Source organism: Gymnoscopelus microlampas (genome assembly GCF_963454915.1).
Source record: "Gymnoscopelus microlampas genome assembly, chromosome: 9".
Taxonomy (NCBI): Eukaryota; Metazoa; Chordata; class Actinopteri; order Myctophiformes; family Myctophidae; genus Gymnoscopelus; species Gymnoscopelus microlampas.
In genome coordinates this window covers 51,147,947-51,174,525 of record NC_139946.1, presented here as the reverse complement: position 1 = coordinate 51,174,525, position 26,579 = coordinate 51,147,947, and the positions used below count along the sequence as shown (strand labels likewise).

Here is a 26,579-nt window from a genome sequence, read left to right as displayed (position 1 = left end):
CTATCCTGCCTATCATCACGTGATGATAGGAGGGATTCTATCATCAGCCTTCCTCTAGAGGCAGGCTGATGATAGAATCCCGCCCCTTTAACAAAACCCTTGAGCTCATTCCCTTGTCTTCAGTTCCACAAAATGTTCCTTGCGTGTTCAGATGGAGAGAGATGGTCTCTCTCTCTCTCTCTCTGTGTCTCTCTCTCTCTCTCTCTCTCTCTCTCTCTCTCTCTCTCTCTCTCTCTCTCGCCAAGTTCACAACATGTCAGGGCTGTTCATTGGTAATAAACTTGTTGTATATGATCATTTATCCACAACTCTCTCTGTCCATTATTGGAGCAGAATAAACATAAAGCACACACTAATGAAAGTGAACTAGCTATAGCTCTGCAGTCAATCAAAGCACTCTAGGTACCATATGTACGCGGATGACACGGTTTTGTACACTTGTGCGCCCACGCTAGACATGGCTGTAACAAATTTGTCTTTTGATTTCATCTCACTGCAGCAGGAATTAAAAAAAAGCAAATTGATGTTAAATGGTAACAAAACTAAGGCAATGTTGTTCACTCCACGAGTCTGTCCAACCCTCTTAAGCATCTCCACTTTAGATGGCACCCCAATTGAGTGGGTTGATCGCTATAAATACCTTGGGTTCTGGTTGGACAAACATCTAAATTTTAAATTCCATATTGATGCCTTGAGTAAGAAGCTAAAATTTACTCTAAGTTTTTTCTACAGACTGAAGGCTTGTTTTGCCTGCACCGCTCGTAAAAAATTGGTCACTGGTCTGTTTTTGTCCCAGCTGGATTATGGTGACAATATTTACAGGTTTGCTTGTGCCTCCACACTGGCCAAGCTGGATCCCCTGTACCATGCTGCATTGAGATTCATAACGAATTCTCCCTTTAGAACTCACCATTGCACGCTGTATGCTGCAGTTGATTGGTCCTCCTTGACTATGCGCAGGCTGCAACATTGGTATAATTTCATTTATAAAGCTATTCTTGGTGAGCTCCCCTACTACATTACCTCCAAATTCAAATTGGTTAGGAATGGCTTAAACCTCAGATCAAATGCTTGGTTACGCTGTGAAGTACCCTCATTTTCATCTGAGGGGGGTAAAAAATGTCTTTCTTTCTTTGGCCCCTGGTCGTGGAATGATCTCCAGACCAAACTCAAATTGGCTGCTCTAATTCCCTTGAGAAGCTTCAAAAGAATCACCTTAGTGTTATTCACAAACAACTGCACCTGTCCGGAGGTTTACTAGCCTAGCGGTAGGTTCTTGGTTATTTGTATTGGTTGTACACTGTGTGTACTACTATTTCTTGTTTGATTATTGGCTTTTTTCTATTGTGAAAAGTGTATCATTAGGAGTTATCTTATGTATTTGTGATGTATCTTGGATGACTATTTTGTTGTTTGTTTTTGTATTTGTATGTTAAAGCTTAGACTGTGTAAATTTAACGCTGCATCTTGGCCAGTTCCCACTTGAAAAAGAGACTGTGTCTCAATGTGTTTTTACTGGTTAAATAAAGGTTAAATAAAATAAAAAAAAAAACTTGCTCCAAGTCAGGGGCGGGGTTCTGTCGTTTAGCCTGCCTCTCTCTCTGTCTCTCCCGCTTTCTCTCTCTCTCTCTCTCTCTCTCTCTCTCTCTCTCTCTCTCTCTCTCTCTCTCTCTCTCTCTCTCTCTCTCTCTCTCCGCTCTCTCTCTCTCTCTCTCTCTCTCTCTCTCTCTCTCTCTCTCTCTCTCTCTCTCTCTCTCTCTCTCTCTCTCTCTCTCCCGCTCTCTCTCTCTCTCTCTCTCTCTCTCTCTCTCTCTCTCTCTCTCTCTCTCTCTCTCTCTCTGTATTTGACCATATTTCCACAACTCTCACTGTCCATTAATGGAGCAAGAATAACACAAAACGCACTCAAATGAAAGTGAACGCATCATAACCACTTAAGACTTATATACTTTGTTATATGACTGTCATACCTTCACGCTGTACTTAATGTTCTGTACTGAAAATGGAGGTTTAATAAGAACTGGAGATGATGACACCTTAACATGGCCGCCATTCATTTCAATGAAACTTGCTCCCGCTTCTAGGGGACACCCGCCTTCATAGCAGAGTTTCTCTCTTTCTTTCTCTCTGTCACAGCGAGAAACTGTGTGTGTGTGTGTGTGTGTGTGTGTGTGTGTGTGTGTGTGTGTGTGTGTGTGTGTGTGTGTGTGTGTGTGGTAACAATAATTTATCATTATTTATTTGAAATATGACCAAAACATAAGTTCACAACATGTCAGGGCTGTTCATTGGTAATAAACTTGTTGTATATGATCATTTACCCACAACTCTCACTGTCCATTATTGGAGCAGAATAAACATAAAACACACACTAATGAAAGTGAACTAGCAATAGCTCTGCTTAGTTGACTTGCTCCAATATCTTTCCTGTGGAACTGAAGACACCATAAACAAGTTCAACCTTTTTGTTAGAGGGGCGGGCTCTGTCGTTTAGCCTGCTCTCTCTCTCTCTCTCTCTCTCTCTCTCTCTCTCTCTCTCTCTCTCTCTCTCTCTCTCTCTCTCTCTCTCTCTCTCTCTCTCTGTGTCAGGATTCTGTTGCTTAGCCCACCCTGCTCTGCCATTGTTATGACCCTATAAGGTCATATTATGTATTTTTCTGTGTTGCCCTGTGTATATCTTTTCCCCTCATTGGTGTGTGAATGAGTGACTGATTACCAGCTGACGTGAATGAGTGGTGTCTGAACGTGAGTGGTTGGCTATATTTTTGTTATGACACCTCATCATGAGGGTTGTTGAAATATGATCATAAACAACAAGATTATTACTAATGAACAGACTTCATGTCAATGTGAATGCTACCTGTAGGAGTAGACTGTGCCGTGTGGAAAAGCCTGGTGACGTCGGTGAGGTTGAGGAGCAGTGAGTGTGAGAAGCAATAGAATCCCGCCCCTCTAACAAAAAGGTTGAAACTGCTTCCCTGTGTCTTCAGTTCCACAGGACTTTTATTAGTGCGTGTTTTGTGTTTATTGTGCGCCGTTAATGGACTGGACAGTGTCGCGGGAAGGGGGGGGCTACGGGGGCTGCAGCCCCCCTGGTGATGGGAAGGGATTTTTTTTTATTTTTTTATTTTTTTTATTTATGAGAACGAGAATTAAATAACGTAACCCTAACCTAACCCTAACCCTAACCCTAAAACCGAAATAAAGTAAAGGAAAAAAGTGCCAAAACCCACCCAAACCCGCACATTTTTCGACCCGAAACCGCAAAAAAAAAGCGCTGCTCGCGCGTGCATGCGTCAAGCGGATTCCCGCCTGGCTGTTAAGTACTTCCCGCGCGCCTGACAGTGGGAGTTGTGGAAATGTAACGGTACTGTAGGTTGTCCCGGCCTAGAGTTTCATTCAAATGAATGGGGGCCATGTCAGAGCATGTGAAGCAGTGAAGGTGTTACGCTCATATTGGCCGCGTTTCCCAAAAAGCTTCGTAGAGATGCTTCGTAGAGATGCTGCGCAGGTCCTACGACGGGTCTAACGTGTGTCGTCACATGCTGCGCAGTACCATAGCAGGCACGTAGATTTCAGGTCATGCATCGCCTACGCAGCTTGCGTAAGAGTCTCCTACACAGCTGGGACTCGGCCAAACCTACGCTCTACCCTCATTAGTAGCAGGTGGTTGTGCCCCTGCGTGCCATCTAAACTGGCTACGTGTGTGGTACATTCGGGCAACAGCATGCACGCAGCCTACTCCCCGCCTACTCCTGGGAGAGGCATAGCCATGAGTGCTGTCCTACGCAGCAGTTTGTTACGAGCGCCCTGGGGTTACGAGCGCCCTGGGGCGCTCGTAACACCCATCGTAGCAAAATAGTTCTATATGAAAAACTAGTTCACACACACACACACACACACACACACACACACACACACACACACACCCGAAGTTTACAAATCGTACTCACGGATGATCCGATCATCTAATAAAAATATTAAGCATATGCCAAGTTAACTAGAGGTATATAAATGATGCTGAGCTAAACATGTTTCCTTAATTTTGAAGTTTTATAGTTAAACGTTATGATGAAAGTCCCCAGTTCCTCTCACGAAGTGACAGCTGTTGCGCTCGCCATGTTTATGAATGGTTAAAACATCTTTTGAAAATAGCAGATCTACAAGCTCACAACGCGTCACAAGCTTGTAGATCTGCTATTTTCAAAAGATTTTATGCATAGTAGACTTTGGAAACGGGACACTCTGGGATCGAACCCGAAGCTCCCACTCACCAGTCCGACGTGTTATCAGTCATGCCAATAAACCTGCCCGATAGCCAGGTCTATTGCACGCGACTTCTGGCTAATTTGACTGTGGGGGCTACACATAAAACCAGCAGTTATATATCTATATCTATCTATATCTATATCTAGATAGAGATGGAGATGGAGATGGAGATGGAGATGGATATAGATATATTCCTAAACTTTCGTAAAGTAAATTCCCCCCATTGGTGCTAAAAGCTGTCAATCATGCAGGGGGACGCTCCCTCTATCCTCTGAATGAACACGGCGGCCAACAATGGCCGCCGTGTTCATTTAAGAGCATTGAAATGTCACCTTAAAATGCATTTTAATACATTACAGAATGTACCTAAACAAATGTAAGTGTCCAATAAATATAAAGGTAATTTAGATAAAGGTCTGACTTTATCTTTGTATATATACAAAAATCTGTATATATGTATATGTATGCAAAGGGTGTTTAAACTATAGTAGCACAGCACTACGTATTTTACGTAGGCTTTACGTAAGCTTCATCCAGGAGGTCTTTATTTATTTTTTTATCCCGCGATTTTTGTAACCCATTTTTTTTCACCCGGTGCCAATTTCCTAAGTAATCCTGGGCGCTACGCCAGCCCTACACCAGCGCTACACCAGTCCCCCACAGCCTGGGGAGGCCAGGGCCGAGCTCATGCTTCCTTCAGTGCATGAGAGCCAACTGACCTTCTTGTCACCTGACAGGGGGGAGTTTCCCTGGTTGGACGTAGCGCGTGGAAGGAACACGTTATTCCAACCAGTTCCCTTCCCCTCCATCAGGCGCCCCGGCTGTCATGGGGGAGGCGGTATAGTGACCAGGTTTACTACATGTTTTTGTGAGGGTATTAACTACCCTGGGGGACACGGGGAGAACATGCAAACTCCACACAGATTAAGCCCTTTCGCCAACCCCACCTAGGGTATGGGCGCTGAGTCCAGGAGGTCTTTACGTGCATGCTGTCTCACGAATGTAGTTTTAGCACAGACGTAGCGGAACCTACGACGATGGTGTCTCCAGAAGCCTGTTTAGATGCCACGTTGGGGACACACAGCTGCTACTAACGAAGATAGTGCGCAGAGGGGTTTCTACTGCGCAGCTGCGTGGAGGCTCCTACGCAGCTTCTAGGCTACGCAGGAGCTCAAATTCGTTTGGGAAACGCGGCCATTGTCATTTGTCATACAACCAAATACATAGGTGGTTATGGTGGGTTCAGTTTCATTAGTGTGTGTGTTTTATGTTTATTCTGCTCTGTTAATAGATGATGAGAGTTGTGGAATATCATATACTGTGAGAGAGAGGGGCGTCTTTTTTATGTTTTTGTTTATGTTGGGATTGCAGTACAAGTTGTTTTGTACACAGACAAAGTAAAGCAGCACTATGTAACTTTTTTAATGAATAAAATGTAATCCAATAATTGGGGTGGTTCTATTTTGTCTCCTTGCTCTTCTATTGAGACATTTAGATCGGTCATGTCTCACCTAGACACAGGATCTGACAAGAATTCTGACCTGATGGTCAAGATTCAATTTCCCCTGAGCAAGCAGACAGGCTTTATTAGATCACTGGTAAACATTTCAGCACTTACTCAGGAAACCGGCTTCAAATCCAGGGTAGAAGAGGAAAGTTACATACAGTAGTGCTGCTCTAAGGGAAAATGGAATATTAATGAACCATTTGTAACAATAAGACTGGAATTATGATCAGGACAGAAATGTGGACTGAATGAAAAGCATTGAAATGTATTATGTTTTTTCTGTAATGACAAGGCAATCCCGAACTAAAAATGTGAATTATGAAAAAATATATACCACAGTGGTGAAAAGTAACTTAAGTACTTTTATTCTAGTACTGTACTTCAGTAAAATATTATTGTACTTTTTACGTTACTTTATAGTATTTTAATTCTTCCATCATTTGTACTTCTACTCCACGACATATCAGAGGCAAATATTGTACTTTGTTTTTATACTCGTACATGGTAATTAAGTTTCTTTCTTTCTTTCTTTCCTTAGATGTGAAGATGGAGTACCCACATAAGATCTAGGCTAAGAGACAATCCTCAAGACTACTCATTTTTCTGTATCTGGTCTGCTACACTAGAGGTAAACGTAAGGGAGCTCCATGTATTCACCTTATTCCTGGCCACACCCACCGCTTCCGCTCTAATGTACGGGGGAAAATAGAAGTTTTGTCTTATCTTATGTTAACAGGTGATTGTCTGCTAGTGTATACATCTGTTGGAGATGATGCTGTTCTACCGTGTGAAGTTGATCCCAACATTCATCCCACCATTGACCCTGACCTGGCTATACACTGGACCAAACAGGGCCTACCACCTGATCAATATGTTCATTTCCTGAGGGATGGAAAAGACATAGTTTATCTTAAATATTCTTCCTACAAGGGAAGAACGTCCATCTCCATGGATGAAGCGAAGAAAGGCAACATGTCCCTCAAACTCTCCAGAGTGAACTCTTCTGATGCAGGAAACTACACATGCTTCATTCCTGAAATCCAGCAGAAACTCACTGTTCAACTCATTGTTGTTCATGGTAAGGCAATTTTGTTTTGATATTATCAAGACAGAACGTGTTCATCTATGATGTCATCTATGATGTCATCTATGATGTCAGTACTATATGTCATTTGTCTCCATATTTCGGCAAGATTTCAGCTGATTCAACCTCTATTGACCTATATTTGAAAATATATCTGAAAAGCATTTTATGGAGTTACTACTCGCATTACTACTCGCACAAAACATTTAATAAAATTTAAGTTAGAATATTTAGAAAGTTAAAACATATTAAGGAAGTGTGGGGCCAACTGATAGTGTGCACAATAGAGCTTTGGGAACCAATGGTTTCCGAGCCATGTGGTCCATATTTCAGGAGCCTATCTCCTATTTCTATAGCGTGAGGCAGCTTGATGTACAAGTACCCCCCGGACATGAGTCATGACATGTTATAACAGTATCAGTATATGTGCACTGCATGCTTGAAGTGACATGGTTTAGAAAGAAAGTAGCAGTATAAGCAGTGGTACAAAAGCTCATGAGCTCTTCATGCTTCTTCCTGCAGGACGTGACATCACAGGACTATCAACTACTAAGGTGCGTTCAATTCACTTTCATTAATGTGGGTTTAGTGTTTAGGCTGCTCTCCATTAATGGACAGTGACAATTGTGGAAATGTGATACAACAAGATTATTACTAATGTACAGTCATGTACTAGCTATAGGAGCAGGTCTGTTTATGTGAATTGAGATTGCAAAATCTCAAAAATGTTGTATTTCGGGTGGCGCAGAGGTAAAGTGCCCACCACCGCAGAGGTTGGTTCACAAAGATGACAGCAGTTGGGTGCTGTTTGCAAATACTTGATGCAGTGCTAATGCCAAGTGCTAAAGTGCTAACAACAAATGTATGCTATATAATGGATGTCACTGGTTCACTCTGGACCAGAGCTACAGTTTGGAATAGAAATGAGGGAGGCCTCCCCCTCAGCTATCATCAGCCAGCACAGCGTCAGGATTTTTTTTTGTGACTGTGGTCAGAACTTAGGTTCTCTCACAAACACACACACACACACACACACACACACACACACACACACACACACACACACACACACACACACACACACACACACACACACACACACACACACACACAGTAGAATTTAGATTAATTTCAGAGATTAGTTAATTTTGCGATTTTAAAGGCCTGATCTAAAGAGAAAAATGCAAAGGTTTATTAAAAAGGGTGATTATAATACCATCAACCTGTAATAGACAGTGAACAACACACACACAGCCTTTAATAAAAATACAAAAAATAGTATGCCCTCCATGTTCTGGCAATTATTTTCATGTCCCTGTGTGTTTTATTCTGTTTTAAAAAGTAACCTAAAAACTTTATTAAAATTGAGATTTTAAAATGTTTTATACATTTCCCCTCAAAATGTTTTGTTTTTATGTGTATTTAGACTACTAGCCTTTGTGTGGATGTATGCAAATAGATTGAAGGGGTACAAAAAATTATAATTGACTACTCTAAATTAAAAATGTTTTATAATAATAATACTTATTATTATTTTGTCGTTAAAGTTGAAGTAATGTCATGTCCCGTGATAGCAGTGGGAATTCTAACTCTATCACAGTTGTTATAGAGGCAGGAAAAACAGGAGGAAAAAAAGGAAATGTATTGATGGTGAATCAAGAGATCAGAGATACTCTTTGGTGGCCAACTGGCCCAGGTTTATTCCCTGCCAGGAACTTGAATGAATTGGAACACCAAGTGAGCAAGGCCTAATCCCCAACATCAGTGTCTTGTGGTTAATTCAAGCAATCACGAGCACTGATATGGTCCTCCCTTTGCTACTATAGCATTCTCCACTATTATTTGAGGGCTTTTCACTAGTTGGAACATTATGGCATTTGACCACAATAGCTGAGGGCTGTCAACTAGGCTTTATGACTCAGTCTCACAGCCTAGTTGACGGTCCTACATTTCACGAGTTGTCTGTTTGTCTTTCTGCTGCAATACCAGGCACCTGTTGACAGGTCGCAAGACGGACTTGTTGAAGAAATGAGTGAGTGTATAGATTAGAAAGATACACAATGTATTCATTCTCTATTAGCTTCTATAGTAACTTGCTGTATATGGCAACATGCAAAAGTGTTACTTCTACAGTATCAATAATACTAGTAAAGCTCTACTGCTTATGCTACTACTGCTGCTACTATTACTACCAATTCTACAACTACTGTACTAACATTTAGCATTCATTCAAGCATTTACAGTATATATATATATATATATATATATATATATATATTTATTTTTTTATTTTTATATATATATATATATATATATATATATATATATATATATATATATATATATATATATATATATATATATATATATATATATATATACAGTATATATATATATATATAGAAACAAAAGCTGTGTGTGTGTGTGTGTGTGTGTGTGTGTGTGTGTGTGTGTGTGTGTGTGTGTGTGTGTGTGTGTGTGTGTGTGTGTGTGTGTGTGTGTGTGTGTGTGTTTACTTCTTCGTTGCTTTTGAACTCTGAGCTTTCCTTTCTCGGCTGCCCAGAAAAACGGAAGGATTAAAGTAAGAGATCAATCTGTAATGTTGCTCTCTTCTTCGCCTGTCGTTTCTGCTTGATCAGGTGCGCTTCCTTCCTCTCATCACTTCTTTGGCTGTGGGTGCTCAGCTAGTCAACACCAGTGCTTGACAGTGTACATTTAATTGAGTATTGTACATTAAGTACACTTTTGGAGTATCTGTACTTTACTTTAGTGTTAGTATTTTGTGGATACTTATTACCTTCACGCCACTGCATTTCAAATACAATATTGTACTTTTTAATCCATTACATTTCTAGGAAGGAAAAAAGTACATTTTGAATTAACCACTTAAGCTCTGTTTAAAATACAGTGAAAATAGCAATCTACAAGCTCACTGTTAGATTATAGATCGTCTATTTTCAGTATTATTGTCATTTTTGAAAATGTCTGGGAAATAAATAAATATATAAAATCAAGGATTTTCCAAAATGATTAGCCTGCTCCAGTACTTTAACTCGAGTACACATTTGAGTATCTATATGCTTTGACTCAAGTACTACTGGGGTTGAGTACTTTGTCCACCAATGCTCAACACTAAACTTAAAAACGTGTATCAGTGCATGCGTGCGCATGCATGCAGGTATGGTTTCAGTAACTGTATACTTACTTGTGTATCATATCATTGAGTGGTAAAAAATCATTGATCTATAAAAGCTACAGTATTGATTATTGAGTTGTATAAATATAGTTGGTCATATAAGGAGGATGGATGACTGAACCTCTGTTCTTCATCTATCACTTCTCTCTTCCCTCCTCTTCATCTGTCATCTGTTTTCTCCAGCTGGACATTTTCCATGGTGGGTTGGGCTTATCATCATCATCATCATCATCATCATCATCAGTGGCCTGATTTATAATAAGAGACAAAGCCTTTTGGACTTTTGTACACAATTTCTGCCAAATTCCATCTGGCGTGATCACGGGTACAGAATGCTTCATGTTTGAATTCATATCAACTTACCCAAATATTTTATTGATAACCAACCAATCAATCAATCAATCAGCACATTATAGTAAATACAATCTCTCTCTGTTCTTTCTCTCCTTCTCTGTCTGTCTGTTTCTATCTCTCTGACCACCCCCACCCCCTCCCCCATATCTTCTGTCAAGTCCTATGAATGGAGTCTCCCGTCCTATGATTGTCGTCTCCTGTCCTATGAATGGCATCGTCTCTGAGGTCAAAACAAGTCTGAAGGTCGTTCATGAAACATCTACAGGCTGCTGTGCCCATTCTTGCAATCATTCTGGCTATTGATAATAGATGTTGCTCATTAGTTTACAGCAAATGTCCTGATGCTGGGCTGTGTGCACGTAAAGTGCTGCTGCTGGCTGCAGGCACTTCGTGTTATCGTTTTAATTAACCATCAACATGTAAATAAGACCGTTACACAAACCAAAATAGTCTAAATGGCATTTAATTAACATATAGACTTGTGTCTGTGTCCTAATCCCCTTGCTGTATACAGTGGTCATCTTGCCGTTTTTTTATTTCTAAAATCTTTTGAATTCATGTAAAGCTACAGTAGCATATCAATGCTGTAAGCCCCGCCATTAATGAATCATGTGGTTATGTTCATGGTGTGTTTGTTGCTAAGCAAACGTCAAAGTTTGGTGTATAGGCCGCTTAAAGGCTTTGTGTTTTATAGTGGTTCTATAAGCAAGTCAGTTGTACTTTTCCACCACTACCTATTTGTGTATGAAAACTACCTGCAGCTGAGCGTGATGACAAGGAGCACAAACATCAAACACTCCCCACACTGGACTGAACCCGTTTTTATTTATTTGACTAAATTAATGTTGCTTTTTTTATGAAAACTTTGCACTATGTTTGCGGGCATTGGTTGTAAATTAGGTTAACCACTTGAACCCAAGCATCCCTATTCTGGGTGGAGCATTCATCGAAAATAGCCGATCTACAAGCTCACAATGGGTCAAGTTCACAACGCACAACGTGTAGTCAGATCAGCTATTTTCGGCATAAGAGCTCTAGTGTAGAGGGGGAAGAAAGAGCAGATCAAATTCAGAGCCAACTCTAGTCCAGTTTACTAAGTATAGAAGGTTTAAGGGGTTAAACATTCAACGTATTAGTCAAGTATTTTGCTCCATTTGAGAGACATTTCATTTCAAATGTGAAAAATCATATTTTGTTGTGATCAGTGGTGGAAAGTAACTTATGTACTGGAGTATTTGTTATTTGTTTTTTTTTTGCAAGCTGATGACTTTCACTCTGCTACATTTCAAATAGAAAATTTGTACTTTTGACTCCACTACGTTTCTAGGAAGGGACTCTTGGCACAGAAACGTACACAAATATATTATAAATGTACAACTTTTCAACGATTTCTGAAAATTTACTTTGTAATTATTACATTTGAATTATTGAATATTTACTTGAGTATATACTCAAGTAATACTTTGTCTACCACTGGTTGTGCTTTTTAAATGGTTTGTTTGGCTAACATTAATAAGCTGTAATATTGTAGCATCTAGGAGAAAAGGGAACATTGTACTGTAGGACGGCAGTGACTCCAGAGGTAGAACGGCTGTGAAGCAATCAGAAGGTCACCGCTAGTTCGATCCTCTGCTCATCCAGGCTTCATATCGCCCCTGTGCAACATACAAGAGCTGCAACTGCTCCCCCATGTGGTCACTCTGAGCTGCACACTGCTGGGTCAGTACAGAAAAGTAACCTCAGGGATAACTGGAAATGTCCTTCACACTGTACAGCAGCGTTCAGATGCTGTACAGATGCAGTTAAGAGTTGAGGGCAGTGGGACTGTTCTCTTACTTGTTCTGGAAAGGAAATTGGTGACGTGTTATTAGGTGTAAGCTATAGCCAAAGGAAGGAAAGAGCAAGAAAAATATGCTGTCTTTTGCACGTTCTCTTAATGCACTTAATGTTGTGTGTAAAACACAATTGATTGTTTAATATTGTCAATGAATTCAAATATGCTTTACAAAGAAACATGCCTTTCCTTGACTATTATGTTTTTTTTTTTGTCTTTTTGTCATGGATATGGAGATAATGTGATTCCACTTGCAATTCCTGTATTATGTTACTCTCAACCTTCCTTGGGAACCCCCTTCCTTCTCCCCAGTCTACTTTTGAAACACACATGGTATAGGTTGAGAATTTTTAAGCGTTATTTTGTGTGACAAAAGTAATATTACTATATTTCTATATTATGCTCATGTACTTTTGTATTGCATTGTAGAAACTGCTGGTGTCATTAGTAAATTACGTTACTTATACTGTGATGTAAATATCACTGCATGCACTGTACAGTGCATATTATTTATGGTGTTTAGTTGCACTTTCTGACCAAGTGTGAGTCCTTTTCCTTTTCTTAATGTCACCAGAATGTATTACAGAAAGTGAATAAATGGCTGCTGTTTTGAAGACTTCATTGATTGATTGAATACTTTATTTTGAAGGTTGCAGAGAAAAAGCACATGGAAGTACAGTTTACACGGTCAACTAAAATAAAAAAAAACTAAAATCTCACCACCAAGATGATAAAAAAGTAATTTAGTCCAGTATGGTAGAGTATGTTAATACAATATAACTTATACAATTGGCGTGGTTGTATTTTGTCTCCCTGCTCTTCTGTTGAGACATTTAGACCATGTCAAAGGTCATGTCTGACCTAGACACAGTATCTGACACGAATTTTGACCTGATGGTCAAGATTAAATGTATCCCCTGAGCAAGCAGGCCGGCTCTATTAGGTCAATGGTAAAACATTCAGCACTTATGTAAGCAGGAAACCGGGTTCAAATCTGCGGTAGAAGAGGAAAGTTACATGGAGTAGCTTTAACTAAAACTAAAGAAATACGTAAGTAAAACTAGAATTGAGAAAACAACATTTTAGAAAAATAACTGAAATTGATGAACATAAAAATGAATCCTAAATCCCAAACTATAATCACCTTGCTATACAGTAAGGGACAGAGCAAGACAAAGGATTCTATATAGACCTAAAAAGATCAGTCAGTCAATCTTTTAATGCACACTGCCAGTAGGCCAAGGGAGACGCTCAACCCCAATGTTTTGAAATCGGAAAAATGGTGGTGATACACCAGCCTGCTTTAATTGTTTTTCCTATAACTCTCGAACCGTAGGTTGTCCATTATTATCGACCCCACATTTTAATCACATTCTGAGGGGCCTGAACACAACGCAGTGCCAAAAGTGATTTCACCTGGATCCATAGGGAGTGCTAGAAATGTAACAAATATCACTGTTGTGTGACATCATGTGAGAAGTATCAAAGCACGGTTTGGCTTCTAAAATTTATCGTAGGGACATATTTCTTACAAAAAACACCATATACCATGAATGTAAGATCAAATGAACCCCAAATTGTAATCACATGTTGAGAGACCTTTTATAGAGTGCACCTCCAAAAGTGCTTTCCCTTCTACCCATAGTGGGCACCAATGTGAAAGGTTGTGTATGTAATAGAAACTCTTTTCCCCCCTGCTGCAGCTTCATCGGGTCACAGCCCTGGGTAGGCCACCTGGCCTGGTGGAGATACTTTGTGTGCTTGGCAGAGCGCCACTTTGTATTTCCCCGTCTGTCATGTTGAGTTGTTAATATTTAAGGACCTGAAACAATGTATACATTTAGAGGATAGATTGTCATTAAACATGCAGTACCACATAGTCTGGCATCTTATCTACTGCAGAAACGCTATTCATTGGAATATAAAAATAAAATCAACTGTGGAATAAATGAAACATTGAAAAAACAAAGTGAAAAAAAAACGTGCAGATTATACACAGCATTACCTCCACTTCCATTATCAAAGAGTTTCATCTTATGTTGACTCTTTGATGATTCCTGACATTTGAATAAACTGGATCAGCTGAACGTTGAGGTCTTGATGATTCTGTGAGTGAAACATGAGTTGAAAGACGATTAGAAGCTTTGCAGAATGTGGGTCAGCAGTTTGATGAATGAATGTGTTGGTGTTTTTATCTCTCAGTTGGTTGCCAGAGTTGTGTTCATTGAGTTAAATTCTCATTCCATCTTAATAAATCACATACAGTAGCCTGCAATTTACTCACTAACCCACATGTCCCCAAAATATGAATAACTTTGGACAACAGTATGACATGAGAATATTTAAACAGTATACACTGACTGTACCATTCGGAAAGTGATGAGATCGATTCATTACTTCATAGACGCTTGTGTTGCCTAAGTGGACAAATTGTTTATTTTTTATTTTATTTCAAACATGGTTACGGTGATGGACTTAATGCACTTATTTTCAGCTGATGTTTTGAATGAAACTCCATTAATTAATCAACATGATTGGTTCAAAGACTGACCGTGTCGCAGTGGGCAGTACACATCATCAGAAGCCCCACTTTGATTGGTCTTCTGGCCTGCAGCTGTGCCTTGATTAGTTCCCTGAGGCTGAACTGATCTGTAAAAAAAAAAGGAATTATATATTATGGAATCTAGCTGTCATGTATGAATAGACAAAGATCAATACTCTACTTACCTGATACAACATGGATCTGTTAAAAGAAAAGAAAAGAAGAAAAAGGCCACATTCAGTAAGTTGTATGTAAATCTTCACAATGTTATACCATGATACTATCTTTTATGGAGAGTTGTTCAGTGATTTTAGATGTAATCCATCTAATGTAGTAGTTCTCACCTTTAGATGTTCTGTATAGACACAGCAGCACCAGAAGGATGGTCAGCAGAATCACACCAACAAGTCCCACGATCACTCCCACTACATGTGGAAAACTCAGAACCACTACAGGAGGAGGAGGAGTGTGTTCCACTGATCCAGACAAGAGAGGTTATTAATTATACAATGACATACTCACATACACTGCTGTTAAATCACTTGATTCATTTGATCACTTGATTCATTTGATCAAGTAAATTGATAATATTCTTATAAACGTGAGGAAAGTTTATTTTAAGCTTTTTTAAATTCCATTTTTAGGTTCAGCTTCAGAAGCACTTCCCTACTGCACCATGACCATAACAATGATCAAAATAAAAATACATTTAAAAAAGCTCTATGCACGGCAGCCATATTGGCATGAAATTCGGTAATTTCCTTACTTGTTACCAATGATACTGATTAAGGTTGTGTTCCATTCTGGTCAAACAGAGCCAGGACAATAGTTTTTAATGAAGTTGGAAAATTCATTCACATCATAATGACTTGATGATGATGATGCAGAATTTCTGCCTTCACATTGCCCGGTGCGAATTTGTGACTCTTTGTGTCTTTGCAATGACTTTGTAATTTTTTAATTAGGAAATGACCTTCAGAAGAATTGACTCAAACCAGGGACCTTTGTATAGAATATATATATATTTTGAAATCCATAGTTCGCCAAAATGCATTCAACAGCCAAAATATGTTGGCCCAACTGGATTTTACTTCCCTTGTCGACAAAGCCAGAAAATGTTAACACATTCTTATCTAGATTAAGAGTACTGTCAATGAGGAACTCCCCCTGGTGGATGAAATGGTTTACTACTACTGGTATTCAATCAATGACTGTGATGTGGGTCAAGAGTTAGATCAGAACATGGAAAGTGTGGTGCTGCTTCTACGACTCATGTCTGTCTGTTGTTACACAGCCATTCAGTGAACTGCTGGAGGTCAGAGTTTGTTGCTCTGTTTTTGTTTATAAATGCCTATTAGTGCTGTGAATTCAACCAAATCATCCACAGCAACCATGTTTGTTGGATGAGTTCCATCGTTTGATGGTGAGTTCCTTAATCTAATCTAAACTCTAGACCTCAGAGGGTCAAGCAGAGAGGTCACTCACCGTGTCAGTTGACCTCACTGTGCCACTTTAGTTGCAGTGATTGGTGAACTACCCTATAACCGCCAGGGACCGCTATTGACTGGTCAGCTGTCATATCAGCACTAGGGGTTATACAGCAGGTGACCAATCAGGACTGAGACAACCTCTCAGTACTTTTATCACTCCTCGCATATAGTCTGGGTATCAGTGATGGGCATTAGGGCATACAAAAATAATACAAATTAACATTACAGTGCATAACACAATCCTTGTACACAACAATGGTATGTAGCACAACTGAAGTCAATAGCCGTCTTGAGCACAACTGTTAAAGGTAGGGTAAGTGATTTTCTTTGGCTAAAAAAAAGTGTTATATAGCTCTATATCCTGATAGTAATCAATCATGGCTACAGTATAGAGTGTTTATTCAGTAACATGAGTCTCCATGTCTCTCCAGCTCTTTATTAAACAGAAAATGCATTTTCAGGTCCGGATACCAATTTTGGCACATCAAAGCAGTGTGCATCCCACATTTGAATGAAACGCTTGTAGAATTAATTAATGTGTTAAATCCAATCTGAGAACTGCCAACAGTTACTTTGAAATCTTGTAGATCTGCTATTTGATGAAATCTACTATTGGGTGAATGTTCTCCCCAGAATAGGGATGCTGGCGTTCAAGTGGTTAAATGTCAAGTATAAAGTTATTTTCAATATGTTCTAATGGAAACAGATATTATATTTCCTTGTGACATACTGTATCTTAGGGGGAAAGATTTACATAATGCATGTATTGTAATATGACATAAATGTAAGGTGTTAGGGTGATATGGATGAAAAAGTTATTTACAGGGGGTGCCCTAAGCCAAAATAGTTTAAGAACTACTGGGATAGTGGATAGTGGATGAAATGTTTAAACATTCCATCTCTCCTGGGTATGTGACACATACAATACTATTGCTCTATCTCACCTCTCACATCCATCCTGCTCTCTGGTGACTCTCCAAGGTCAGAGATGTGACACTTGTAGAATCCTTCATCAGACTTGTAAACACCGTGGATGGTCATCTGTCCTGTAGACTCAGTCCTGATGAGGGATCCATCTTTATAGAAATCAGCTGGACGGTCAAAGGATGGTTTAGCAGTCGCCTTGATTCTGGACCAGCAGTGCAGAGTGACATCACTTCCTTCCATCACAGGAAGTGCAGGGCTCTCCAGAATCACAGCTCCATCTAAACAATGATAAATAACATCAGAATAGAAGAACATTAGACTGAGGTTATATATCACTCTGAACAACACTATCCCAACATGGTGAGATTTTATCATGCATATAGAGAGGAAGCTGGACGCTATCATGGACAACCACTCAAACCCACTTGGAAATGACAACAGATCAGTACAGTATGTGACATGCTTACTGTGCATTATTTTTGTATTTCCTTTGTCCTGCACAATGGAAGCACTGTTGAGGGTGTATAGCAGGAGTAGGCAACCACAGGTGACAATATTGGCACAGCAGGGTGATCACTGGCACACTGGCATTAGTGTGTGACAGTTTTTGTCTTTTACAATTAAATATTTTAAAAAAAGGGTTCATCAGTTAAATTAAGTCCCCTCACATCTATATACGAATTACATCCTGCACACAATTCTAAATTCATTCAAACACCTAACTCTGACTGGGGACGGAGTCTGGGAGATAGGTGGGTTACATCCTGAAGAAAACATAAAAAAAGGTTGTTATGTATAGCCTATGGACAATCAAAATCAGTTGGAAATATAACATTTTGATGTGGTGTCATAATTAAACTTAATGTTGATATGGCACACTGACTATCAAAAAGGTTGCCGACCCCTGATGTATAGTGTTGTATATTGTATATTTTGTCCTGGTATCTCTTTGAGTGTGATGTCTTTTACCCTGCTGTACAGTACTTGTCCTGTAACCGTATCTTAACTGCTGTGCTGCCTTTGGTGACTGAATTTCCCCCGCGGGATCAATAAAAGTCTCATCGTGTCTTAAAGACTATTTAACAGATCGCTGAATAAAACTTAAAACAGAACAAAGTAGTTGATTTGCTGAACGCACCAGTCACAGTGATATTAACAGTGTTGCTCTGTCCCTTTGAAGACTCACACCAGTAAGCTCCAGTGTCTAGCAAGGGGAGCATGGACCTGACAATACATCCTGTGTTGTTCATCTTCCCCCAGTCTTCATCACACTCTGAGGTGACGTTTCCAATGTTGGTCCTCTTCACTCTCCAGACAGTAGAGTTAGACTGTCTGTCCTCACAGCTCAGAAAGACAGACTGAAATTTGAAGAACTGAGGTCTCTCAGGACTGAGTCTGAGAGAGGCTGTCGAGCAAAATGGAGAAGAAAGTTGATTTCCTGACTAATGGATCATGCACTATTAAAAAGAAAAATATATGTCTTGTTAGAGTTCCCTGATTCCATTGATAGTTCTATATAATTTGATCATCTGTTCAGTAGAAAACAAACAGACTTACCACTCATAACATCACCACTGTTTGGAACGTCTGCTGAGACACTCACCATGGAAATAACCACTAGAGAGAGAGGGGTGGGGGCAGAATCATACATATTTTAGGTATGTTTGCACATATAATTTCCATGACAACCGTTACCATCCTAGCTAAGCTTTGTTTTCCTTTAATGTTATCTTCCATCTCAGTGGCTATAGCTTCCAGGCATGGATCAGTGGATAATTACTTAGAGCAGGGGTTTTCCTTTTAAAGAAAAATTAGAGTAGCCAATTATTTTTACCCCCTTTTTCTCCCCAATTTAGTCCTTATGCCAATTAATTCCTTCCCACACACATTTATGTGTTGTCCCTGCTGTTGTATCCTACTGACCCACCTGCCATTGAGGAGCCCCCACCAGGAGGACGTAGAGCCTTCGTCCTACTCCTCCCGCGCAACACTCCCTGCTGACAAGTACCACACCTGCCCATAGGAGTAGGCTACATGCAATGACCATTATGATGACCCGCCCGGCTTCCCTCCCCCAAACACGGGCCAAGTGTGTTCGTGTAGACGCCCGATGAAGCTGGTTTGCACTACGGTGGATTCGAACCCACAACCTCCGTGGAGGTGGGCAGGGACTTTACCACTGTGCCACCCGAGCGCACTGGAGAACAGGGGTTTTCAACTGGTTGTAAACCAGGCACCACCACTATCAACCTGAGGACCACTGTTGTGTTGGGAGGGGATATACAGTAGGTTAAGATTGCTATGCATCCCATGTCTATACATCCCACTGTTTCTCAACCAATGGTCCACAGACTGCTAGTGGTCCATGGTATAATTAGGCCTGCAGGTGGTCCATGAGAAAACAAATTAAAATGTAAATACCTGTAAAATACCTTGTAGGCCTATTGTAAATGTATTAAAATATATAAATAATATTTCATAAGTCCATCAAATGTAAGAAATGTTTTGAATTAATAAGTGTGGTGTGGGAGAAAAAAAGCTTAAATAATGACTGCCCACTGGCATTACTTAACTGAAATGGTTAAAATGGTCCAGAGAAAATAAAACACTGATCTATTCCTATCCCACGATAACCCTTATTCCATTCTCTTACTTTATCCAACCTTCCATTAAACTCATGTTAACTGATACTGATTTGTATCTTGTGATGTAGTATGAGTGAGCAGACACATGTGATTATATGGGCACATTTCCTAATAATGATGACTCAATCAGGCAATCTGGTACACTTCCCCTTCTTGAGATTCTAACTTCCTTTTCTGTGGAATTTCTTGCCCTCTGACTTCCCAGTAACTGACAACAATACGGAACTGGAAGAAAATAAATAACAAATCTTCACTTTCCTACATTACTAAATGCATGGCCGGGGACCACATGAAATATCTTCACGGACCACCAGTGGTGTAGTCATTGTGGGATGAAATAATGTGGACAAACTCTTTAAGTGTATGTTAATGTCTGTCATAAAGTAATCCTTATTTGGAGTACTTGCTTTTCTTGTTAATTATATGTTGCTATGGTGTTAACTCTTAATATGCTGATTCTGCTGGGCATGTGGTACTTTGGCCATTGATCTGTTCATCCACTAGAGGGCAATGTAAACCATATGATAGGCCAAGTTTTTGCTCAATGGAGTCAAATTAGGAATTTAGCAGGTGTTCTTATCCATTTTTATACAGGTTTGCTGTCACAAAATATTCCCTGTAATGTTATACTATATTTGTTTTTGATTCCCATTGTGGGATTATTATTGTTATTAGCATTTTACATTACATTATACCAGTGATTCTTGAGACAAGGTACAAAAGAAATGTATATATTAATTTACAATATATAGTTTAAAATCTATATATTGTTGTAGGCAAAGGTCTGAACTAGCAATCATGTGAAGGAACAATTATTTGGTATAACACTTTCTAAAATGTGATATTTATGCACTCCATAACTTGATTTGTGTCAACTCCGTCAGACAAGTAAAACAAAATAATTATATAAAGTTTTGTTCACTTTTGTGAATTATGAACTACCTTCAAATCTGGAAATACATTGAGATTAACTACTACTAGTAGATTAACTTTAACTACAATGTTAGAGCATTAACTACTATGTCACTGCCTTTACTACCATGTTACGTCATTACCTACCATGTAAATGCCATGTTAGAGCATTAACTACAGTACCATCTAACTACTATATTAGATCATTAACTACTTACAACATTTACTACCATGTACGATCATTAACTGTAACTACCATGTTATAGCATTTACTACAATGTTACAGCATTAACTACCAACCACCATTTTACCAGCTCATTGGCCTTGTGGCGTGTCTCCCTGAGATTGGGAAGTCAGCGTTCAATTTCCCGGCCGGGTCATGCCAAACACATTAAAAAAGGGACCCAATGCCTCCCTGCTTGGTCCTCAGCATCAAGGGTTGGATTGGGGTTAATTCCCTGTGACATACTAGCGTTATGTCCAGGGGATGTACTTGCCGCCTCACACTACAGAAACAGGAGATAGGCTCTTGACCCTATAGGCCATCTGGCTAGAGAACCATTGGTTCCAAAGGCTACTTACTTACTTACTAACTAGAATATATCACAGCATTTACTACCATCTTAATTACATGTAGCTACCATGTCGGAGCATTAACCACGATTCCACAGCATTTACCATGTTAGAGCATTAACTATCATTTAACTGCTGTGCCATGTTAGAGCATTAACTATCATTTAACTACTGTACCATGTTAGAGCTGTAACCACCATGTCACTGTTAGAGCATTACTACCATGTTAGAACATGAACTACACAGAATGCTTAAGGTATTTTGTCCACACATATGTAAAATTGACAAAGTGTCCCTCTGATCAAGCCTAATTCCAACCCTAAACTATTAATCAAAGCCCTGACCGTAAAAGAGCCATTAGTGGGCAAATCTGTCAACTTGTCCCCATGAGGACACGTCATCCTCATAAAGGTTGAAGGTAACAGACACAAAACATGAAATAAGTGAATACAATAATTTTACAGTGTGTTTGTACTCACAGACTAGAAGTAGTGATGTTAAGTCCATTCTGTGTTGACCGACTGACTGACTGACTGACTGACTGACTGACTGACTGACTGACTGACTGACTGACTGACTGACTGATTGAACTGAACTGTTATGACAGAGTTACTGACTGACAATCTCCTCCTACTGGTGTAGTGGTGGGAGGAGGATACGCTGAACAAGACGGTCGAATGATGCAGTCATCTATTGGTGTTGTGGAGAAGGCTACACTGCAAGAAGAGGTGGACTGGTGCAGTTATCTCCTACTGGTGTAGTGATGGGAAGAGGCTATACTGAGAGGTGGTGTCAGTGAGCAGTTTCACCAGTAGGGCATAACACATGCACACTATCCCTCCCAGTTCCCGCTGTACTTCCAAAACAATGACATTTATTTTTATTTTATCTGCTTAATTGAGTACACATAAAATACTTCAAAATGTGTACACTCCTTGATTGATCAATCAGAAACAAGTATTGAATATGGCCCATCCTTATAATATCGTTGCTGTCCGGCAGAAACCAGCTAACTACATTTTGACGCTTTTGCATTTTCTTCCCATAAATTGGGGCCATTGAACACCCTTTACGTCTGTGTGTTGGTAAAAAAGAATATTGAACCAGCTAACTCCATTGGATCCTCAAACTTTCTGCTAAACCAGCGAAGTCCACAGGAGTTTGCTGGTTTTGCTGACTCCAGGCTCCACCCCCTTTTGACCTCCAACCTCATTGTGAGCTTGGAGGTCCATTCAGCTGTTCTTATCAATGATGAACAAAACCTCCTAACTCTCCTAACTTTTTTTCATTTCCTGAAAAATGAACATTTTGGAGTTAGCTGGTTTCTGCCGGACAGCAGAGAAGAGATATATGTCATAGAGTGAATAATGCCATTTAGTTTGTGTCACAGAATGCACATGGTCAATGGTTAAGCAGCATGACTATGGTTTACTTTATATTGTACTTTATATATAGTGTTATAGTTTGCTGTGATTTCGATTATGCTTGCTGTGTTTTATTGATTACTGTGTGTTATATTTGACGTGATGGACAATGAACTTGTATGCCACAGTATTGTTCACCTGTCAGGTGCTGTGACAGAGGCGTGTGCATCAGACACAGACTGATATCAAGGCATTCATTCGCCAGGAAAACTCCACGCCCATATAAAATGGACACCTGGTTCGTCCCTCGGGCTCTCTCTCGCCACTCAGACAGTTGCCTGTTGCCGCTGTTGCCCTCGGGTCACGCCAGACCAGACCTCCTCTTCTCCCTACATGTTGTAGGCAAGATTTCCTCTTCTCTCCACGCTGCGCCCGTGGACCAGACAGATCTCCGCAACGCTGAATCGACTCCTCCCTCCACATCGCTGAGGATCCGATCTCTGCAGTGTCAACGCTCTCTAACGTCCAGATAAAGGAAAGTAACTACCGGTATTTCCCTCTCTAGCGTATATGTTAACTTTACTTAAGGCACCTTTATGAGCGTGATTGTGGAGACTAATTCGAGTCCTCCTGTTTCCCTATGTCGAGGCGCTGGAGCCAGACGGGTGACCTGACGACGGCAGAGCAGCAGTGGCAGAGATTTATTGATGTGCTTCTAATACTCCTGTTAAAGGAAAGTGATCACGCTAGCCTGTGTTTATCATAGTTTGAAAGTACCGGTTGCAGGCGAGCTGTCATTCATTGTGACGTTCTTCTCCTACAGCGGAGCTGTCTGTAGGACGCCGGCGAGCGGAAACTCCGGACTGGAGTTGACGGACTGAACAGAGTTATACTGGCCGTCTAGTCACGGTTGTGTCGGGCCACAAAAACCGGCTCGGATTCACCAAAGGACTGGACCGGACTGATTCAAACTCGGTATCTCTAAGAGAGTCTAACCCACCTAATTGACTTGCTTCCTTCCACAGTTGTATGAATTGAAGTTGCTGGTTATATGAATTGAAGTTGCTTGCTATTTTAAATATTGATCCATTGATGTATTGTATTGAAAAGGGTACCCTTGCATAAATTGTCTGTTTAGTTTTATAATAAAATGTCTATATTTTTATACATATATACTGTGTTGTGTCATTCACTCCGAGTCTGTATATTGGTGTGAACGGGAGTCCGAACCTAGAGTGGTAACTCTACCCAAAAACCTGTTCCATATACAACTTGCATTATAATTATAATTCACAGTTTGTGTTTTATCGTGTTACGGATGGAGATGTTTGAGTGAAGAGTGAAGAGAGGAAGACTTCAAAGTGCATAGTTACTGTTTTTTTGTTTGTTTGCTTGCTTGTTAAAGATGATCTCCTTTCTGAGTTTTGGAACAAGCAAGTACCTCTGTGCAAGACAAGAGGCAGTTTTTAATGGTATCGAAACATCTCTGTTAACCACAACAGTTAAACATTTCCATGACAACAAAATCTGCCAACCTATGAGTTCACTGGTACAGTATAGATGTTGCATCCTGTATCAGTGGAAAATATGTGCTGTGGTTTTCAGATGTGAAAACCCCCTGCTCCAGTCCTCAGTGTGAACACTCACAATGTATTTAGTGTTTCCTATTGTCCTTGTAGTTGTCTGTCTTGTCTCACCCATCTGTGATTATTGTCTCCGCCAGGCCGAAAGGCATGGCTGAGACTACAGTATGTTTTGCCCCCTGTCCGTCCGTGGGTCCGTGGGTCCGTCCGTCCGTCCGTCTGTCTGCGACCAGCTAATCTCGGCCACCGTTGGCCCGGTTGCTGTGAAACTGCGCACACATGCTCCCTGGATGCCACAGCAGAACCTGCCCCAAATATTTCAGCCTGTCATAGCGCCACCAGGAGGACGATTTTTACAAAACACATTTTTTTTGTTAATCCTACAGATTTTGTCCAGATAACACACAAATCGGTACACAGTATCTCTATAGGCATGTGATCAACAGGGATCTGTCCGATTGTCCATATTCCATCCTGATTGGCTAAGGTTGTCTTCCAAAGTTTGCAGGATTGGGCCGTTTTGAACAAGATGCCTCAAATCATGAATGCAGTGTGCGATTTCCATGAACCTTTGCACGTACATTCCCACTAGGCTGAGGAAGAAAAAAATCAGCCTCATGGTGGCGCTATAACAGGCCGAGTCGCGTTTTTACCTATAACTGCACGATCTGCGTGACACTGTGCATGCACAATCCCTAGAGGCCAAGGAAAAACCTTTGCCCTGCATTTTTCACATATGCCTTTTAGAGCGCCACCAGGAGGCTGACTTTTGTAAAACAATTTATTTGCTATTACTCCTTCAGATTCTGTCCAAAAATCATGCAAATCGGTACACAGTATCTCTATAGTCATGTGATCAAGACGGATGTGTCCGATATTTCATATTCCATTCTCATTGGCTTCCAAACTTTGCAGGATAGGTCCATTTGAACAAAATGTCTCAAATCATGAACGCAGTGTACGATTTCCGTGAAATTTTGCATGCACATTCCCACTAGGCGGAGGAAGAAATGCCACCCTTTTCACATTGGCCTATTATAGCGCAACCAGGAGGCCACAATAACCTACCTGACCTGGCGGAGACCTGTACTCCTCGTTGCTTATTTGATTCACCTGTATCCTGGGCTGTTTGCCCCAGCCATTAGTCAATCTCTATGTTGATTGTCTTTGAGTCTGCCTGCGTGTGCGTGTTTGTCGTTGCTGTTTTTTTCTTTTTCTGTTTGCTGTCAGTATTGCTATCCTGTGTGTTGGACCGGGGAATAAAGAACTTTGTTTGTACTTTGAGTTGGAGTTGTATCAAGTTTTCCTGCATTTTGGTCAAGCTTAGAAAAACCATGACAACATGCGGCACGACACATTTGCACTGCGCTTCTTTGCCCTAGCTGTGCCTTGGTTGGCTCCCATAGTTTCAGTTCACTCCCCACCGATAGATGTCAACGTTTCTGATGTGGTTGATCCATGTGACACCAAGTGCCATTTGTAGTAGTATTGTGTAGACGCCACCCGGGGCCTTTTCCTGGCTGTACTGTGAGCGTCTATGTCTCTGCCCCATACAGCAGTACTGATTCCACTGTAGTTTCCAGTGTCCTTTGAGACAAAGTACTACACACACACACCCCCGCACGCATGCACACACGCATGCACTCACGCACACACTGGTACAAATGAGATTTTACCACCTTAGGTGATACCAAATTATGGTCTGGCCCATGGACTGTTTCTGTGTAACTTCCTGTGCTTGAGTGTGTTTACTTTCTGTGGTTGACATTTCCTGTGTGGATGTTTCAGATCTGCTCTCAGCTCAGCACCAGACTGAAGAAACAATAGGCTGCAAAGTGCAAACCAAAGAGACAAATAAAGAGTTCATTATGAATTTGTTATAGTCTAATTTGAGTTTCCTTGACATGAAGCTCCACATGGGTGTGGAAGAAAATCAAACTAAAACAAAGAGAGGGATTGAGGACTTTGACCTCTTATCCTTCCAGCTATTGCCTGGGTTATGAATGATTGGTTTACAGTTTATTTATGTATGTATTTATGTAGGCCTATCTCAAGTTGCTCTTTCTCTCTAAAGAAATAATTGAACTGTGTTTCAACATATCTTATACATTTTAAGATGTGATTGGCCAATGTTGATAATTTTAGCATTTATGATGTACTGTTTTCTAATGTTTACTTTTGTTTACACCACCCTAAGTATGAAAATGTTTTTAACACTGGGTAGGCCATGATAGTGTTTTGTATTCCTCGTCATGTTTTTATTTTTATTGTGCGATGCCCCCAGGTGGCCAGAAAAAAA

The 26,579-nt window shown here is 40.3% G+C and overlaps 2 protein-coding genes across 2 annotated transcripts; one reads left to right on the top strand and one right to left on the bottom strand.

The window, feature by feature from the left end:
- The first annotated feature begins 6,324 nt into the window (after positions 1-6,324).
- LOC311051342 (uncharacterized protein) lies at positions 6,325-11,353 on the top strand. Its single transcript, XM_084065903.1, has 6 exons — positions 6,325-6,404; positions 6,513-6,854; positions 7,383-7,414; positions 8,850-8,892; positions 10,240-10,381; positions 11,172-11,353. Exons 2-6 carry the CDS (start codon positions 6,725-6,727, stop codon positions 11,173-11,175), a joined length of 351 nt encoding a protein of 116 aa, XP_083922029.1. The 5' UTR covers positions 6,325-6,404; positions 6,513-6,724; the 3' UTR covers positions 11,176-11,353.
- A 1,508-nt stretch (positions 11,354-12,861) lies between these two features.
- Positions 12,862-21,915, bottom strand: LOC311051247 (sialoadhesin-like). The gene is made up of 9 exons (XM_084065731.1): positions 21,813-21,915; positions 18,761-18,820; positions 18,342-18,608; positions 17,221-17,481; positions 15,131-15,262; positions 14,796-14,987; positions 14,611-14,661; positions 14,250-14,350; positions 12,862-14,066 (listed from the first exon to the last, which is right to left on the bottom strand). The coding sequence occupies exons 1-6, from the start codon at positions 21,838-21,840 to the stop codon at positions 14,968-14,970; spliced, it is 768 nt and encodes a 255-aa protein (XP_083921857.1). The 5' UTR covers positions 21,841-21,915; the 3' UTR covers positions 12,862-14,066; positions 14,250-14,350; positions 14,611-14,661; positions 14,796-14,967.
- Positions 21,916-26,579: the final 4,664 nt, after the last annotated feature.

Coding starts and splice junctions, on each gene's coding strand:
- LOC311051342 (XM_084065903.1), top strand. CDS start 6,725: ATGGATGAAGCGAAGAAAGGCAACATGTCCCTCAAACTCTCCAGAGTG. Junction 7,415..8,849: donor CAGGACTATCAACTACTAAG/GTGCGTTCAATT, acceptor CTGCAATACCAG/GCACCTGTTGACAGGTCGCA. Junction 8,893..10,239: donor CGGACTTGTTGAAGAAATGA/GTGAGTGTATAG, acceptor TGTTTTCTCCAG/CTGGACATTTTCCATGGTGG.
- LOC311051247 (XM_084065731.1), bottom strand. CDS start 21,840: ATGGACTTAACATCACTACTTCTAGTCT. Junction 17,482..18,341: donor TGTTAATATCACTGTGACTG/GTGCGTTCAGCA, acceptor ATCATTGTTTAG/ATGGAGCTGTGATTCTGGAG. Junction 15,263..17,220: donor GAGCAGGATGGATGTGAGAG/GTGAGATAGAGC, acceptor TGTCTGGATCAG/TGGAACACACTCCTCCTCCT.